Genomic DNA, 19867 nt, shown 5'->3' with positions numbered 1-19867 from the left:
CTCAAGGCCATTAATTATCTGGCTCCAAACTAGTTTTTCCTTCCCATCTCTGTCTACTGAAATATGAGTAACTTCCCCCTTTAAGCAGCTTATTCCCCCCAAAACACCTGTGCTTTCTAGACTCTGACCTGGCTTGGCATGTGGCCTCTTCACCTGAACCTCAGTGTCTATCTGAATCACATCCATCATTCCAGGTTTGAGCTTTCTCTTTCCCAGACTATATCCCTTTGTCACTCACTTGACATTTGTTTTATTTGACTTTACATTTATATTGCTTTTCACTGTCTCACCCACTGACCTTAAATGTAACATGCATGCTGCTGTGTCTTCTGCTTTTTCTTAATCCGAGAGCCTCACAGAGCTTTCCACAGAATACATGTTTAAAAATGTTGTTTGATGCTGTGTTTCCAAAAAGGTGGAAATAGAACAATAACATGCAGGTGGAAAGCTTTGTGACAGGACTACATACGGACTTAGAATAATGGGAATTAATTTATCACTGGAAAATGGAATTGAGAATAGTTATAGAATAATTTAATATTTCTTGCATTCTGATTCAAAAAGCCAGTTGATTTGGGGGAGGAAAAGAATGAAAGAAAAGAAAATGGATATATCTTCCAAGTTTCTGGGAAATGAGCCAATAAGGAATTAGAGAGGCGTAGAGAGGACTTAAAGGACAACAGGGAGGTGTTAGCACACATCGGTGGAAAGCTTTTATTATTGCTTCAACCACATTACTGACCTTTGAAAAACTTTCTACTTGATTCTTAAAATGACCACATCCTCACTTCGATTTATGAAAACAATTTTAAACTTTGATTCTGTTCCTTTGATTCCGGTCATATAAATATTTTATTTCTCTAACACGGATATCTAAGATTTATCTGCCATAGATTCTGTTCAGTAAGCTGAACCACAATATTCCACAAATAACTCTGGTCCCCAGCTATGACTGAGAGCCACTTGCTCTAGGCTTAAGCTTTCCTCAATATGCATGACCACAACTTTCAGGGATTCAGCATCCTGACCCAAAGGCAAAGTGAACCCCCACTAGGGGATGGGGGCATTGGGATTTTCTTTCTTTCTTTGTTTCTTTCTTTGTTTCTTTCTTTCTCTCTCTCTCTCTCTCTCTCTCTCTCTCTCACTCTCTCTTTTTTTCTTTGTCTTTTTTCTTCCCTTTCATTGCAGAAGGGGAAGATTTGGCTTGAATTTGACAAAGAGAAAATGAAGGTCAAAGAAAGACCATGACTCTTAATGAGAAGCAGGAAGAGTGCATGGGTAAATGTTGTATCACTCTGCTCCCCATGGATCTAAGTTAGCTAGGAAGACTCTTCTATGATATTAAGTTTATCTTTTTTGGCACATGCAACAGTACTTTAGTACCAAAAACAGTACTTTAGTACTTTAGCACCCTGGTTGTATAAATAAAAACCAATCTCCAAGTCTTTTTAATATGACTATTTCCAATGGAAAAGAATAACTAAGAAACAAAATGAACTACAGGCTCACTTAATATGACTAAGGAAAAGAGCAACCAAGAAACATAATAAATAATATGCATGGATTGAGATTAACCCCAGGTAAGGCTACATATATTAAAAAGATGCAGTCATCTAGAGAGACAAAAATAAATATGAGACTCTTTTTTTTCATTAAGATTTCCCTACTGAGGACTGAATTCCACAAATCTACCTTAAACCTAATCTGGAAACAGCTTTTATTTTAAGCACCTCTGTAGGTACCGAAAACAAAACAGAAAACACACACAGTAAAGAGAACAGTAACAACTCAGAAATATCATTTGTTGATGAGTTTAATTAGATAAAATAACCTATGTTGAAGTTGTCATCTTTTTATTTGTATACAGTTTGGCTTTTCCCATAAAAATATCATAATGCCTTTCATCTGATCTAAATCTGGAACAAAGTTAGGAACCTAAACTACAATGAATATGAAATTTGTGTTGGGACTAGGGCCATTTCTCTACGACCAAAGTATGTTTCTGAGTTGAAAAAGGTTTTTTTTTAAATATTCAAAATCAAATAATTCTGATTTATATGTGTTGCAGTGCTGTTTTTGGAGTATGAGAAAATGGATTAAAAAAGGTGAAATGTGATGTTTCAAGGTGAAACATCACAGCTAGAGAAAATATATATTCTGTTACAGACATTCTAACTGTCATCTTTAATTCTGAACCCTGGGAAAGCAAATGTTAGGGGGATAGCTCTCTTTAAAAGTTTCTAGATCAGGGCGCCTGGGTGGCTCAGTGGGTTAAGCTGCTGCCTTCGGCTCAGGTCATGATCTCAGGGTCCTGGGATCGAGTTCCGCATCGGGCTCTCTGCTCAGCCAAGAGACTGCTTCCCTCTCTCTCTCTCTCTCTCTCTCTCTCTCTCTGTCTGCCTCTCTGCCTACTTGTGATCTCTGTCAAATAAATAAATAAATAAAAAATATTTAAAAAAAAAGTTTCTAGATCAATTTGCAGATGTTATAGGCATATGACCATAAATATACTGAGAAAAAATAACTTTAATGTTCTTGATACTGAAAGAAATAGTTATATGTACATGCACAAATCTACAAGAGAATTTCTTCAATTTATCTCAGCTGAAAGCATACACTAAGCTGTTGCTGTTCTTTCATGGAGACACTGAAATGATGCTTGGCATTTGAATGAGAGTCTAGGACTCATTAAGATATCAGGAACTAGGAAAGAAAAGCACTGAGGAAAAGTTCCTGTGTTGTAATATTTGCAAGGGTGTTTTCTTTCTTTATAAATACTTGATCTTAAAAGTATAAAATATACAGAAAAATACAAAGAATAATAAACATTGATATATGATTTTTCTCCGATGTTTTAAAAAATAAACTACAGAATGTTAACTCATAATACAGCAAAAAGTCTGCTGTCTTTAAGGTTGTTTTTCTTTTCTGAATGACAAGAACTATTCCTGGTAATTCATAGCTACCTTTTAAATTTTTCAAGTTGGCTATCCTGATATAATCAGAATTTTTCCTGAAATTATCTGGCACTGTTTCAATTTTCAACATATTACTTTTCAAATGTATTATGAATTTAATTGCAAATATACAGTTTCAGTAAATAAATATCCTGTCTTGTCTATTAGAGTATAAACCAATGGCAGTTAGAAATCACCGCTGAGATATCTGCGAGTTTTAATAAAATTTCTGGGCAACGTATTAATTTTAGAGAAAAAAGCATCTCTGGGACCTTTGAGAACCATTAAGACTGACTTATATTAATGAGCTGTCAGTGAGAGGTCAATGAGGTTTCACCGAGAATTCTCTTTAGACTTGCCTGATAGTGGGAACTAATTTTTTGAGGAGGAAAACTGATATTCCTCCTTTAAAATCCTGTTTTTAAAAAACAAAACAAAACTGATTTTCCTCTTTAAAAATCCTCTTTAAAAATTTTTTTTTGTGTTTTAAAACTATTTCTATAATGTTACCAATATAATTCTCCTAAAATGACATTTGGTGAATAGGAAAGATTTCACCTTCCACCACAGACTACCACTGATTATACTCCATATCGCTTCAGTTTATCTTGCTTTAGTTTATCTCTTGGTGTCTTTTATTAAGTTGTAGTGCTGGTTGCAATTTTATAAAGATTTTCTTTCATTTTTTTAATTTAATTTTATTTTTCCAGTGTTCCAAGATTTTCTTAATCATCTAGAAAAGAAAAGTCTAAGTTAATGATTTAGAGGAGAAACCAGCATTACTTCTTACACAAACTATCTTTCTCAATTTATTTAAAAGCTGAAAGAAAAATTGTACTCAATTAAATTGTACCAGTGTCCAAACTATGTGACTGGTATCAACATAAACAAGTTTTTAATTCCTAGTTCTCTGCTTCAGTGTTTTATGATTATGTGGGTTTTTAATTGTTTATGTGAGTCTTCTCCCTATTGTCATGGAAAACCACAAGTTGGCTTGGCATTGAGATGCTCTCAACCTTCCCCTGATTTCTGTCCTGTAGCCAGATTGGGATTCCCAGAGAAGTATTCAAACAATTTCTTGAGATCCCTATTCCCTATTACCCTTGAAAACAGAAAGAAAGAAAGAAAATCTCTTGCTTACTCATTTGTTTTTTAAAAAATGGATCTCAATTGAGGAATAAGTGAAAGCAGACACAGGTTTACTTACCACATTTTCCTTATCACAATATGAACTGAAGTCACTTGATAGGATCGCAGCATACTGAAGCAGTACTTTATTGATAGTCTAGAGGAAAAGCAGGAAATGTACCCGGTTAAATGTGTCCAGTTATACACGCACTAGCCAGCTTAATGCTAACCAGGCAAATTTTTCACGTCTTTTTCAGCTAAGAGAGGGATAGATGCAGTGATTAAATGTATACCTTTGCCAAAAGAAGGATCTCAAACTACCATGCTTAGATGACAATTTGTAATATTTCTGAGTACATGTGAAAGATATTCTACATGAACTCATTAATTCATTCCATTTTAACATAATCTGCTCCATCCTGAAATTCTTTATTTCTAACTTTACTAAGTACGCAGAAGAGACCTGATTTTGTGGCAGCCTCCTCTATGCTTGGATGCTTACTACCTAGGGACCCTAATGCTCTTTTTTTCCCCCCTTAATAACCGAACTTTTCTTTGACTCCTTCCTCTTGGTTTCCAGTTCCTACACCCCTCTCATCCCTACCACACATACATACAGCATGCCAAAACTGTGGTGGTAATTTTCTCAACTTTCTACAATGTTCCTAAATACCTTATACAATTATAAGTGTTGTCAGAGCATTCCTGTACATGTCCCTGAGTAATGAATATTTTCAGTAATTTTCTATGATAAGGAACCTTACTAATATCAAAGACCACCTCTGAAGACTTTTATTGTATCACACTATTTCAATACATTTACCTTTAATTTACTAAATTAGTTATTGGTGCTTTATTTCCTAAAAATGTTGCCTAATTTTTGCCTTTGTTCTGTCCTCTTCATCCTAATTTTGCATTTACCTTCTCCATTTAATAACTAATTGTGAGCTGAAGGATGCCCTCTGTTCCACTAATTATGCAAAATAAGGAAAAACAAACACACGTGTTAAATTCTATTTCAATTACTTCAAGATACATTGATGAATTTGTAGCCTACCAGTTTTACTTATATAGCTTGAATGATCATAAACCAAATGCGGACATGGTTTTCTTAGAAGAGAGAAAGCAACACTAACTATAGTAAAGATTATATCTTTTCACAGAAAACCAAGGACAAAAAAACTTCTGTTTCCTTTTTTGTATGACATATTCATCTGAATTTTCTTTGTGGCTCAGGTCAATTCAGGAGACACTCTAAACATCTTTCCTTTAGCTTAATCTCTTACTCGACAAGCCTGAATTCACCAAACGGAACTATGAACTTGTTTTATGGACATTTAAGATCACAGTGAGCACCTGAAAATAGGGATAAAATGGAGAAAGAAAATTGATATTTTGTGGAAGTATAAAGAATCATGGTAATATGCATCAGTTTAAATAGAAAGTTGGCCTTGGAAAATATAAAATCTTATGAAGCAGAAGACCAGTAAGTCTAGAAAAACAGATGGCTGATCAGACTGAAGTATCGTCCAAATGCAGCTGTTCAAATCTGGCTTCAGACACAATACTGAAATTCACTTTGGAACTTACATGTGAAGTACCAATTCACTCATACATAGGAGTACTGCTTTCAACGTACAGGTTCTAATGACAGTGTAAACTCTTTAGAAACATTTCATTATGTGGTAAAAACAAAAATGAAGACAAATCAGACTCGAGGAGCTTGTTGTGACTCAGAGATTCTAACTAGCTCCAGAGAAAGTGTGGAGAGCAGAATCCAGACACTCATTTCTGATTATTGTCAAGGTATCCCCCACAGCCCAGCACCTGACTCTACAAGAAAATCCTGGTCTGCTCAGTTCCCCAACGAAATGATCCTAGGATCTCACATTCACTAACCTACAAACACTGATGGTTGTTAGCAAGTTGGGATGAGCTGTGGGCTAAGGCGAAGAGCTCAGCCATGTAGGATATGGTGTAAGGCCTTGTGCCTGTGAGAGTTGTGGATACACTGGCAACGAGAACATCCATTTCTTTGTATGCTTGATGAAAGTGCTCACGCACATTTTAGGGGCAACTGCAATTTCACTCTAATTTATTTAACAAAATAAAACCGTTTCAGACGTTATTTCTTTAATACCAGTAAGCAGTTACTTGAGACATACTGACCTAAGACACATCTCCTGCTGCCTCATAAGCATCACTTAGAACTTGTGGAAGTTCCAGGTCTCTGGTCCTCTCCCAGGTCTACTGAGTCAGCAATTCTGGTGTGTGTTAAGAAGCCCCCAAGATGATTCTGATGCAAGCTAAAGTTTGAAAATCTCAGTCCTACTGAATGCATAGCAGGGTGGAGGTTAACTCTTCAGAGAGAATCTGTTGATGGAAGGGGTACCTAGCAAAGCCTGGAAGACAGAACTTCTTCCAGAGTACGTGGACTTGGCTAATAATGACTTCTCTCTGTAGGACTCTTGGGCTTCAGAAATGGGGCAGCACAGAGCAAGAGGCAAGAGCCTAACAGAAGCTGTTTGCATCATGTTCTGAAAGAAAGTAGAGTTTACATGGAGAGAGAGTCATGAAGTATGGATGATTCTTTTATGGGTGCAGCAAAGGAACTGTCATTCAAAGAACTCCAGATTAAATAGTGACATTCTAACAGGATTATGGTGGTGAAGCCAGGGATGCTGTGAATTTACAGATCAAGCAGGAGGACTAAAATATCTCCATCCTCACTCTGCTCTCATTAGATGGCAGCTAGTCCCGTCACTGAGGGGGGTAGCTGTCAATCAGTCAGTAGGATTTCCTGAACTAATGACATGTGTTAGAAGTGGGCTAAATATCTTGTCAACACCACCAGTTGGTCCCTCTAGGGTATGACTCTTGCAATAAGAACGCTGGTTCAAAATCCATCTTTTCAGGGGGCATTTAGTATTAGGGCAATGCAGGGAAGACAAGAGGTATAGTATCCGTTCAGTGACATTAGAAAGTCACGTCGGTGCTTTCTAGCACTGCATTTTAACACATGCAGCATAACGTAGAATATCCCCCGAACTGCCTAGGCTTGGCCCAGAGCATAAAAAGAAATGTTGAGATTCTGCTCTCCAACTCACCAATTGATTCCTGGACACCAGACTGGGAAGGTAGTATGGCTTAGTGATTAAAAGCATTTCACGAACCATGCCATTTCTAGTTGGGTGCTTCTTTGAGTTATTTAAATTTCTAAACTTATTTCATCATTTGAATAATTAAGAAAAATCACAGTGCCATTGTCACGGGGTTGTAGTGAAGAATAAGTAAGAGATTATTAGCACATAGCAATGTTCAATTAATTATCATCATTACTTTAGAAAATTAGGATTATGTTCCCAAAGAACAAGAAATACATGCATCTCATTCAGCATTGTATCTCCAGTGTCCCTGAACACTCAAAAAAAAAAAAAAAAAAAGAGAATGAGAGAGAGAGAGAAGCAGTAAAGCCATAGAAATATCCATGGCCTGTGTACACTCTTCACCTCTCATCACAGCTATGAAATGTGAAGCATTTGATTGGTATATTGAGTCTTATATATGCTTTAGTAAGGACAAACCATCCTTTCAAGCCCCATTTTACAATGCCAAATTTTCCCAACTGTTTGCAGATATCATTAATTATGTCTTTTCTCCAAGAGATAGTTTAAATCAATATAAGTCCTAGGAAGAGAATATGATTTCAATATTCTGATACAAGGATCCCAATTCCAAAAAGGATAGGGTTTTCAAGACCAAAGGTCCCATCTGATGAAACAAAACGAATTCTAACCGTCTGAAGTTACTGTGAAATAGCTAATTATATTAACCACAAAGTCCTATCTTCATTTTTATGATTTTTTAAAATCATTCCAATAGAATTTATCTTTCAATGAAAATTACCAATTTCTGCTTTCCCAGTAAATGGGTTTTTTTCCTTACATTATTTCCATGGGATGATAATTGGTAGTATTGAATTTACATAGATTAAGAATATTTTAGGTATTTAAAAAAATTTTTTTAAAGATTTTTATTTATTTATTTGACAGAGAGAGATCACAAGTAGGCAGAGAGGCAGGCAGAGAGAGAGAGAGGAGGAAGCAGGCTCCCTGGTGAGCAGAGAGCCCGATGCGGGCTCGATTCCAGGACCCTGAGATCATGACCTGAGCCAAATGCAGAGGCTTAACCCACTGAGCCACCCAGGCGCCCCTAAAAAAATTTTTTATTGTGCCAATAAAAGCTCACATTTCCTCAGTGACACATGGAGCCTAGTTCTTTTCTCCTCGCTTCAAAGAAGGCATTTTCCTGTGTGGATTCTAAAATAACCCTCTTTGTAACCTCCCACTTCTTTACACTTTCCTGCAACCCACTTGTTTACACGTGGCTGCGTGCAACCTCACAGCTACAGAAAGGTCAAAGGTACCCAGGAGGGGAGGGTGGTCTGGAGCCCAGCAGCTTAAGCCCCAGAGCCCTTTTCCTCCTGCTCTCTCTCCCTGCTTCCACACCTCCACCTTACATAACCTTCTTCCTGACTACTCTGAGGGTGAATTCTAGTTACCTTTCTAATATTGTGCACCATTTAATAGTATGTCACTAAATATATTAACTCTGAGATTATTAAATTCTCCATATGACCCTGCTTCCATGAGTCCCACAGAGTTACAAGAATAGTATGTGACACACTTTTTTCAACAGTATGCCTAATGACCCCATTTCATTCTTCTCTTGGCAGTCACCCAAAATGCGGCTGCTTGTCAAGAAAAGACGAGATTTCCCCCCCCCCCCCAGAATAATCCTCCTGCAGAGCTTACTTGCAGGTTTTACCACACTGGGAAATTGAAATCAGTGGCTACCAAGAAAGTCCCCTTTGGAAAGGATCAAAGTAAAGAATTTTTACCTATTATCTTTAAAAGCAGGAGGTTACTTTTGTCTATCTAATTAACATATAAAGACTAGAGTTCAATACTTGATGGTTACTTGATGGTAACTAAATAATATAACACGGTTTAGGCTGATAGCTTATGTACCTAAAGGCCTTCATTGGCTTCTCATTTTCTTTTCAGCCTTTTGATTTTTTTAAATTATGTGATTTCAATATTCTGATACAAGGATCCCAGTTTTCTACTGAAGATGTTTCCACTTTGCTTGTTCCTCCAGACTCCTTAGAAGGAGGACCTAAATGTCCAATGGTACAATTCCATCAGCTATAGTCCCGCAGTCTCAGAAAAGAAAGCATTCGTTCCCTTTAACCTACCTTCGCAAATCTTCTCATTAAGTGAGATAATGCTTCAGGATTAGGGCATTCCAGTTTCTTAATAATCTCAAAGCTCTGATTAAGCTGGGCAAAGACATCAACCACAGAACAAGAGAAGAGGGCATGATCCGATGTCTGCTGGAACTGAGGGGAGAGAAGAGGAAACCAGATGAGACCATCCCAATAAGCACATTAGAGGGAGTGTGGCAAGAGGAGAATCATTTCACATGAATAACTCGGCCTCCTGTATCATGTACCTTCATTTCACGTGCCTTCTTTTCCTATTTAATAAGATGCTTACCCATTTGAAAATCATTCATGTCCTTTTCTGGAAAATGTATTAGAACTCGTATCACGGGGCAGGCTGCTATTAATTGGTTTCTCCATTGTGACACTGAGGGACTGTTTCTTTTTCTTTCTCGTTCCCCATAGATATGAGAACAGTTTAGAAAGATATTGTGGCTCAACACTTAAGTTGTTCCAGAGGGGTTTGGAGGGTGTCTGCTCCCAGTCTTAAAATCCTGGAAAGGTTTCAGGACAAGCAAGTTTGTATGACCCTACTGAAGTTTTAGACTGCAATTCAGGAGGTAAAGGAATCGTGGAGCAAAAGGGGGATTGATTTTCTTTTTTTAATTTAAACAATTCCCTAAGGTACCTACCAGCCCTTTATAGTTGTGTTTCACATTTATTTTGGTCATTAGAGGATTAAAATAAACCTTAAATAATAACAACGAGCCTAACAATTCCCATTATCTTAAAAACGAGTCACGTGAATGAATCTTGACAATAAGCAGTCTTAAAGTAATTTAAACTCACTCCATCTTTTTTGTCTCTTCCTAGTGCTCCATGAAGGAACTCCATTGACACATCTTCATTTTCATCTAGCCACTGCATGACAAAAGGCTCAAACCACCTAAAAAAATTAATAATGTCACATACCATAAAAGATATCACTTGCACATAATTAACACTGAATATTGCTCTTTTCTTAAATGAGAGTAATTTAGAACCAAACATTTCTTTTTATTCCCTGTTTTGCAGTTCTGTTTTCTCAGAGACTGTCAGCTTTTACTTCATCAAACACATCCCTGTTTATTTACTTTCAATGTCTATCTCTTTCTTGGCTCCTCCCATGGTACTTTAAATATGCTTAGTTCCCAATTCCTACACTACAATGTCCTTCACAATTCAAAGTCCTATACAATGTACACCTTGTGTGCTGACCCCTATCATGCCATTTGCTCACTTTTTAGTACTTTACTGATGGGCTTCCTTTCATCCATACCTACTCATCTCCTATAACTGATCCTGGGTGCCCATCTCTGGCTTGTTATGATCTACAATCCACCTGCAGTTGTGTTTTGTGAACGGTCTTAAGTTTCAGAGTTCTTTTTTCCATGTGGAGGTACAATTGCATAACACCTCTTACTTAGAAGACCATTCTTTACCCCACTGCCTTGAATTGCCATCTTGGGTATAAATTAGGCAATGGCATATATGGGTTTGTCTCCAGACTAGTTTGTCCTATTGGTCTCTTTGTCATGAACTAACACTACACCCTTTTAATAAGTCTTGATAACTGATAATGCAGCTCTCCAGGGTTTTTTTTTTTTTTTCTTCCTCTTCGACACTGCCTTGGCGATTCTTAGCCTTTTGTATTTCTTTATACATTTTTTGAGTGAATCTGTCAATTTGCACAAAAATACCTGCTGGAATTTTTATGGGATTGCATTAAATCTCTAAGTCGATGGGGGGAGCATTACTCTCTTTACAATAATGCATCTTTTTAGGAACACTTTTATTTCAGTTCATCTTAAATTTCTCTTAGTAACATTTTATAGTTGTCAGAGTAGAGGGCTTGCACATCTTTCATCACCATTTGTTTCTCATGGTTTTAATGCTATTTAAATGGTATTGTTTAATATGTAATTTTCTAACAGCTTGTAGCTACTATATAGAAATTTAATTAGGTTTTATATAGACTTATTATATTCACTTTTTTTTGAGAGAGAAAGAGTGTATGAGCATGAGGGGAGGGCAAAGAGAGAATCTTAAGCAGGCTCCAAGCTCAGCATGGAGCTCTACCCAGGGCTTGATGTCACTACCCTGAAATCATGACCTGAGCCAAAATCAAGAGTCAGACACTTAACCTACAGAGCCACCCAGGAGCCACTTTTTAAATTCTATTAGATATCCTATAGTTTCTTTTGGATTTTCTAGATGTACTATTATGTCATAGACAAATATTAACAACATCAACATATGCTTTTATAATCATTATACTTTTCTACCCCTTATTGTATTGCATAGGACTTCTAGTAAATTGTTAAATAAAGGTGATGTTATCAGCTGTCAGTCTCATTCTTGATTTCAGGCGGAAGCTTTCAAAATTTTATCCATAAGCATAATGTTTAGAGAGGAGATCAAGATGGCAGAGTAGGAAGATCCTGAACTTCTGTCCTCACATCAACACACTAAAATGTACAATTGCATATAGAACTATCACAGAGAATGAAGTGAAGACTAATAGAACAGATTTTTAAAACTAAAGATATAAATAAAATGTCACATGGAGACAGTTAAGACAAGGAGAGGTGGTCCGGTCAGGACCAGTAACCCCAGTGAAACCCACAAGTGCAGAGGCCTTTCCTGAAGAATAAGGAAGTCTAAGGCTCCAAAGCTCAGAGAACTTGCACTGGGAAGATGAATACCCATATCCAGGAGAGCCAGAGAGTAGCAGAAAACGGAAACTCCACTCAATCACAGTCACCCACACCAGAAGCCTGACCCACCTTGGGCTTTGCAACTAGTCACACCAGGGCCAACACTGCACACTAGCACCCCTAAAGCAATTATAGCCTGGTCCCTCAGCCATACAGGTCAGGGTCAAGCTCCACTCACCAGCATGCCCATAGCAGTTGTAGTGGGGCCTAGCAGACATCTGTGCCAGGGGACAGCACCCCCCCACAAGCAATTATGTACTAAAAACCCAACAACAACCTCCAGCCATAACAGGAGGGTGCATATGAGCCACACAGAAGACACCCCTGGGACACCTGGCAGGAGACCAGGGAAATTTATGATTCTGGGCCCCATAGCACACCTTCCACATAAAGCTCCTCCTTGAAGACCAGGAGAATTAGCTGATCTAAACACAAAGAAGCATAATGAGAAGACAGAACAATATGTCAAAAAATATGACAGAAAGAACAAGACAATCCCCCCCTGAAAAGAAGTAAGTGAAATGAAGATAAGTGACTTACCAGATAAATAGTTCAAAGTAATGGTCGTAAGGATGTCTACTAAACCCAGGAGAAGAATGAATAAATACCATGAGAAGTTCAACAAGGACAGAAAATATTAAAAAGAACCAATCATAACAGAAGACTACCATAACTGAAATGAAAACTGTACTACAGAAAATCAATAGAACATTAGATAATGCAGCAGAATGGATCAGCAATCTGGAAGACAAGCTGGTGGAAATCATCCAAACTGGACAGCAAAAATAAAAAGGAATTAAAAAATGAGGATAGTTGGGGCACTTGGGTGGCTCAATCAGTTACGCATCTGACACTTGGTTTCGACTCAGGTCATGATCTCAGGGTTGTGAGATCAAGCCCCACATCAGGCTCTGTGCTCAGTTTGTAGTGTACTTGAGGTTCTCTCTTGCCCTCTCCCTCTGCCCCTCCCCCTTCTCATGCTCTCTCTTTCTCTCTCTTAAATAAATAAATAAATATATATATCTATCTTTAAAAATAAGTAAAATATAAGGATAATTTAAGGGCCCTCTAGGACCTCAAGCATACTAACATTCATTGTGTAGTGGTCCCAGAAGGAGAAAAGATAGAAAATGGGACAGAAAACCAATTTTCAGAAATAATGGCTAAAAATATCCCTAAACTGGTGAAGGAAGCAGACATCCGAGTCCAGGAATCACACAGAATCTCCAAAAAGATGAATCTAAAGAGACCCACACCAAGACACATTATAATCCAAGTGTCTACAGTTAAAGATAAAGAGAGATTCTTAAAGGAGCAAGAGAAAACAATTATTTATGTATGAGTAAACCCCAATAAGACTATTAGCTGATTTTTCAGCACAAAATTTACAGGCCAGAAATAGTGGCACAATATATTCAAAATGCTGAAAGAAAAACAATGACAACCAATAATAATCTCCCTGGCAAGATTATCACTCAGAATTGAAGGAAGCATAAGGAATTTTCCAGGCAAGCAAGAGTAAAAGGAGTTCATCAACAACAAACTGGCCTTCTAAGAAATGTGAAAGGAACTTCTTTAAACATAAAAGAAAAGGCCATAGCTAAAAAACAAAACAAAACATAATAAAAAAATCTCAGTGTAGAGGTGAATACATAGTAAAGGTAGTGCTTCAACCATCAACACAGGTAGTATGAAGGTTAAAAGACAACAGTAAAATCATCTAGACCTACAATAATTGGTCAAAGGACACACAAAATACTTACATGTAAATTATGACATCAAAAACAAAAAAATAGGAGAAGAGTAAAAATGTAGTGCTGTAGGCATGTAGGAACATGCTGGAACCTAAACAACTTAAAGTAGAATGTACATTTAGGATATTACATATGAACTTTGTGATAACCACAGCCCAAATACTTATAACAGATACACAAAAATTAAAGAGAAAGAAATACAAACATAACACTAAGGAATGTCGCCAAATTCCATGAGAAGAGAGTAAGAGAAAAAGAAACAGAAAAAAAAAAAAAAAAAAAAACCTACAAAAGCAACCATAAAATGGTTGAAAAAGAAAACAATCATAAAATGGTAAGAAGTACATATTTATCAAGGGTTACCTTAAATGTAAATAGATTAAATCAAAAGATATAGGGTGGCTAAACAGACCAAAAAAAAAAAAACAAGAATTCTATATATGCTATGATAGATTCACTTCAGATCTAAAGACACAGACAAACTAAAAGTGAAGGGATGGAAAAATCTATTCCTTGCAAATAGAAACAAAAAGAAATCTGTGGTAGCAATACTTACATCAGACAAAATAGACTTTAAAAGAAAGGATGTAACAAGAGACAGAACGGGGCATTACGTTATGATATGTTCAATCCAACAAGGGGGCATAACACTTGTAAATATCTATGTGCCAAATATAGGAACTCCTAAATACATAAAAGAAATGTTACTAGACAAGGGAGAAATTCATGGTAATACAGCAATAGTAGGGGACTTTAACACTCCAAACAATAGAATGATCATCTAGGGAGAAAATCAGTAAGGAAACATTAGCCTTGAACAACACAGTAGACCTAATGGACTTAATGTGTACACAACACTCCATCTGAAAGCAGAAGAATACACATTCTTTTTAAGAACACATAGAACATTTTTCAGGATACATCACATGTTGGGCTGCAAAACAAGTCTCAGTAAGTTAAAAAAGACTAAAATCATATCAAGCATCTTTTCTGACCACAATGGCATGAAACTAGAAATCAATTACAAAAAGAAAAGTGGACAAAACACAAACGTGAAAACTGAACGACACCATTATAAACCAGTAAGTCAATGAAGTAATCAAAGAAACAAAGAAAAATCCTTGAGACAAATGAAAATGGAAACAAAGAGTCCAAAATCTATGAGATGCAGAAAACACAGTTTTAAAAGAGAGGTGAATAGTGATACAGGCCTACCTCAAGAAACAAGAAAAAAAATCTAACTTTATACCTAAAAGAAAAGAAAAAAAAGAACAAAGATCAGGGTTAGTAGAAGAAAGGAAAGAATAAAGAGCAAAAATAAATAAGATAGAGACCACAAAAACAATAGAAATAATGAAACTAAGAGTAGTTCTTTGCAAACATAAACAAAATTGGTAAACCTTTAGCTATGAAGAAAAAAAAAGAGGCCCAAATAAATAAAATCAGAAATGAAAAAAAAAAAGTTACAACTTATGCCACAGAAATACAAAGGATCATTAAAAACCTAATTATGTACCAACAAATGGGAAGAAATGGATAAATTTCCAGAAATACGTGATCTTCTAAGACTGACTCAAGAAAAAAAAGGAAATATGAGTAGACCAATTATTAGCAATAAAATTCAATCAATAATAATAATAAATTTAAAAAACTCCCCAAAGAAGAAAAGCCCAGGACCAGATGGCTTCACTGCCAAATTCTACCAAAAAAAAATTTTTTTTTAAGATCTTATTTATTTGAGGGGCACCTGGGTGGCTCAGTGGGTTAAAGCCTCTGCCTTCGGCTCAGGTCATGATCCCAAGATCCTGGGATCGAGCCCTACATCGGGCTCTCTGCTCGGCAGGGAGCCTGCTTCCTCCTCTCTCTCTGCCTGCCTCTCTGTCTACTTGTGATCTCTCTCTGTCAAATAAATAAATAAAATCTTTAAAAAAGAAAAAAGATCTTATTTATTTGACAAAGAAAGAGACAGTGAGAGAGGGAACACAAGCAGTGGGAATGGGAGAGGGAGAAGCAGGCTTCCCGCCGAGCAGGAAGCCCGATGTGGGGATCAATCCCAGGACCTGAGCCAAAGGCAGATGCTAAAGGACTGAGCCACCCAGGTGCCCCTGTACAAATATTTAAAGAGGAGTTAATACCTATCCTCAAACTATACCAAAAATTAAAGAAGGAATGCTCCAAACTCATTCTACATTCTCACTGTTACTCTGATGCCAAAATTAGACAAAGATAAAACAATACAGTTACAGGTCAATATCCCAAATGAACATAGAGGCAAAAATCCTCAACAGAGTACTAGCAAACTGAATTTAAAAATACATTAAAAGGATCATATACTGTGATCAAGTAGGATTTATTCCAGGGATGAAAGGAGGGTTCATTATCTACAAATAAATCAATGTAATACCACATTAGCAACAACCAAAAAAGGAAGAAAAATCATATAATCATATCAATAGATGCATAAAAAACATTTGATAAAATTCCACATCTACTTATGATAACAACTCTAAAAAAAGGAGTATACAGAGAATATGTGTCAAATAATAAAGGCCATATATAACAAACCCATGGCTAATATCATACTTAATGGTGAAAAATTGAAGGTTTTTTCCTTTCAGATCAGGAACTACACAAGGATGCCCAGTCTTGCCACTTGTTTTCTACACAGTATTGGAAATCCTAGCCACAACAATCAGATGAGAAAAAGAAATCAAAGATATCCAAATTGGAAAAGAGGTAAAACTGTCATTATTTGCAGATGATGTACTTTGTCTAGAAAACATTATAGACACCACTGAAAAACTATTAAAACTAATGAATTCAATAAGGTTGCCAGATATGAAAGTAATATACATAAATCTGTTTCACTTCTATACACTAATAATAAACTATCAGAAAGAGAAATTAAAGGAAAAAACCCATTTACAACTGCATCAAAAAATACCTAGGAATAAATTTAGCAAAGAAGTTTAAAGAACTGTACTCTGAAAATAATACATTGATAAAAGAAATTGAAGATGACCCAAGTAAGTGGACATATATACCATGTTTGTGATTTAAAGAATTAATGTTGTAAAAATGTCTATAATACCCAAAGCACTTACAGATTCAGTGCAATCCCTATCAAAATTCCAATGGTATTTTTTTACAGACTAGAGCAAATAATCCTGAAAATTGTATGGAATCACAAAAGACCTGAAATAGCCAAAGGATCTTGAGAAATAAGAACAAAGCTGTAGGTATCACACTTCCTGATTTCTAACTATACTACAAGCTATAGTAATCAAGCACACACACAAAAAGACACAAAGATCAATAGAACAGAACAGAAAGTCGGGAAATAAACCCATGTTTCTATATGATGAGGAAGGCAAGAATATCCAATGAAGAAAGAGAGTTTCTTCAATAAAGGTGTTAGAAAAACTGGACAGCTACAAGCAAAAGAATAAAACTGGATTACTTTCTTATACCATACACAAAAATAAACTGAAAATGTATTAGACTTAAATGTAAGACGTGAAACCATAAAATTCCTAGAAGAAATCATATGCATGAACTCTTGGGCATCTTAGCTCTACATATGTGTGTGTGTGTGTGTGTGTGTGTGTGTGTGTGTGTGTGTATTTATTTATTTATTTTTTTGTGGATTCATCTCCTCAAGCAAGGGCAACAAAAGCAAAAATAAACACCTGGGACTACACCATACTAAAAACATTTTGCACAACAAAGAAAACCATCAACAAAACAAAAGGTAACATACTGAATGGAAAAAATATTTACAAATGATATGACCCATAAGCAGTCAATGTCTGAAATATAAAAAATTCAGCAAACTCTATGTAAACATACCCATTTAAAAATTAGGCAGAACACCTTAATAGACACTGCTGTAAAGAAGACATACAAATGGCCAACACCAACAGACACACCAAAAGATGCTCAAGGTCACTTATCATCAGGGAAATGCAAACCAAAAGCACAAGATATTGCTTCACAGTTGAAAGAATGACTATATAAAAAACAAAACAAGAAATAACAAGTATTGTCGAGGATGTGAAGAAAAGGGAATCCTCATGCACTGTTGGTGGAAATTCAAAATTGTGCAGCCATTATGGAAAAATTTATGGTGGTTCCTCAAAAAATTAAAAACAGAAATATCATATGATCCAGCAATTCCACTTCTGGGAATTCATCTAGGAAAATGAAAACAGTAATTCAAAAAGACATATATAGCATTATATTCATTACACCATTAGTTATAGTAGCCAAGATATGGAAACAATCTAAGTGTCCATCTTATAATAGATGAAAGGATAAAGATGTGGTACAGATATACAATGGAATATTTACTCAGCCATAAAAAAGAATGCATTCTTGCCATTTGTGACAACCTGAGTAGAGCTAGAGGATATTACACTAAGTGAAATAAGTCAGTGAAAGATGCTATATGGTTTCACTTATACATGGAATCTAAAAAAAAAAAACAAAAAAACAAAAAACAAACCATGCAAAACAGAAACAGATTCATTGATACAGAGAGAAAACAGGTGGTTGCCAGGGGCTAGGAGAGCAGAGGGATGGGTAAAATAGAGTAAGGGGAATGAAAGATACAAACTTTCAGTTATAAAATAAATAAGACATGGAGATTCAATGGATAGTATAGGAAATTGATATAACAATTTTGTATGGTGACAGATAGTAGCTAGATGTATGGTGGTGATCAATTTATAATGTTTATAAATGTTGAATGATTATGTTGTACTCCTGAAACTAAAATAATATTTTATGCCAACTACATTTCAATTAAAAAAGAGGCATACTGGTTTTATTGTTGTTTCTTTTTTGAAAGAGTGTGTCTTTGGGGCACCTGGGTTGTTCATTGGGTTAAAGCCTCTGCCTTCAGCTCAGGTTCACGATCCCAGGCTCCTGGGATCAAACCCTGCATCAGGTTCTCTGCTCAGCAGGGAGCCTGCTTCCCCTCCTCTCTCTCTGCCTGCTCTCTGCCTACTTGTGATCTCTGTCAAATAAATAAATAAAATCTTAAAAAAGAAAAAAAGAAAGAATGGTCTTTTATTAGATTAAGATAGTTCCATTCTATTCTTAACTTCTAAGAGATTGTTATAATAAATTGATATTGTATTTTATTAAATTATTGTTCTGTGCTTAGTGTAATGACTGTAGGGATTTTCTCTTTCATTCCTTGAATGTGGTGAATTATATTCATTGCTTTTAAAATGTTAAACTAATTTTATATTTCAGAAATAAATACCCCTTGGTCATGTTATATTAGTCTTCTTATAAACTACTGGATTCTATTGGCTAATATTTTATTTTATTTTACTTTTTAAATATATTTTCAGAGAGAAATCGTTCTTTAATTGTATGTCATATTCTCAATAGGTTTCAGTAGTTGAGGATAATTGGTACATTTTTGCCTAACTTTTAAATGTACTGGCATAAATAATGTCTTGTTATGTTTTATAGTTTTGGATCTTTAGTGATGTCCTTTTCTGGCAATGATAATTTGTGATATCTGCTTTTCCTTTTTTCCCCCATTTTTTATTTTTATCATGTTTTTCAAGAATAAACTTTTGGCTATGTAATTTTTTCTATTTAAATTTATTTTGTTCCAGGTCTTATTGATCACTTTTTCCTTTTACTTTCTTTTGACTTAATTTATTTTTGAAATTAGTCTTACACTATTGATTTTATACCTTTCTCCCTCTTTGTCTCTATAGAATTAGAAGATACACACTTTCTCCTATTTCCTAGTTTGGCTGCAATCCACAAGTTTCAACATGCCATATTTTACTATCACTTAGTTCAAAATATTTCGTAATTTACACTGATTTCTTTTTTACTCAGGTTTTAGAGAGTTCTGCTTAATTTGGGTATCTGGTCATTTTCTAGTTATGTTCTTGGAGTTGATATCTGACTTAATTCCACAGTGGTCCAAGACCATACAGTATATATTTCATTCTTTCAAAATACATTAGACCTGCTTTATGGTTCAGCGAATAGTCTGTTTTGGTAAATGCACCATGTGCA

General features: G+C 35.8%; 1 protein-coding gene across 2 annotated transcripts in view; it reads right to left on the bottom strand.

Moving 5' to 3' along the window:
• LOC111153260 (unc-13 homolog C) overlaps positions 1-19867 on the bottom strand; it is a 574799-nt gene that overhangs the window by 111214 nt on the left and 443718 nt on the right. For both annotated transcript variants that reach the window (XM_022512170.1, XM_022512169.1), the window contains 3 exons: positions 10159-10255; positions 9343-9486; positions 4165-4242 (listed from right to left, as the gene is read on the bottom strand). In XM_022512170.1, the coding sequence (XP_022367878.1) occupies positions 4165-4242; positions 9343-9486; positions 10159-10255 (319 nt within the window). The remainder of the gene's footprint in view (positions 1-4164; positions 4243-9342; positions 9487-10158; positions 10256-19867) is intronic.

Source organism: Enhydra lutris, unplaced genomic scaffold (genome assembly GCF_002288905.1).
Source record: "Enhydra lutris kenyoni isolate GAN:26980312 unplaced genomic scaffold, ASM228890v2 scaffoldscaffold31, whole genome shotgun sequence".
Taxonomy (NCBI): domain Eukaryota; kingdom Metazoa; phylum Chordata; class Mammalia; order Carnivora; family Mustelidae; genus Enhydra; species Enhydra lutris.
This window is presented reverse-complemented; position numbering and strand designations above follow the sequence as displayed.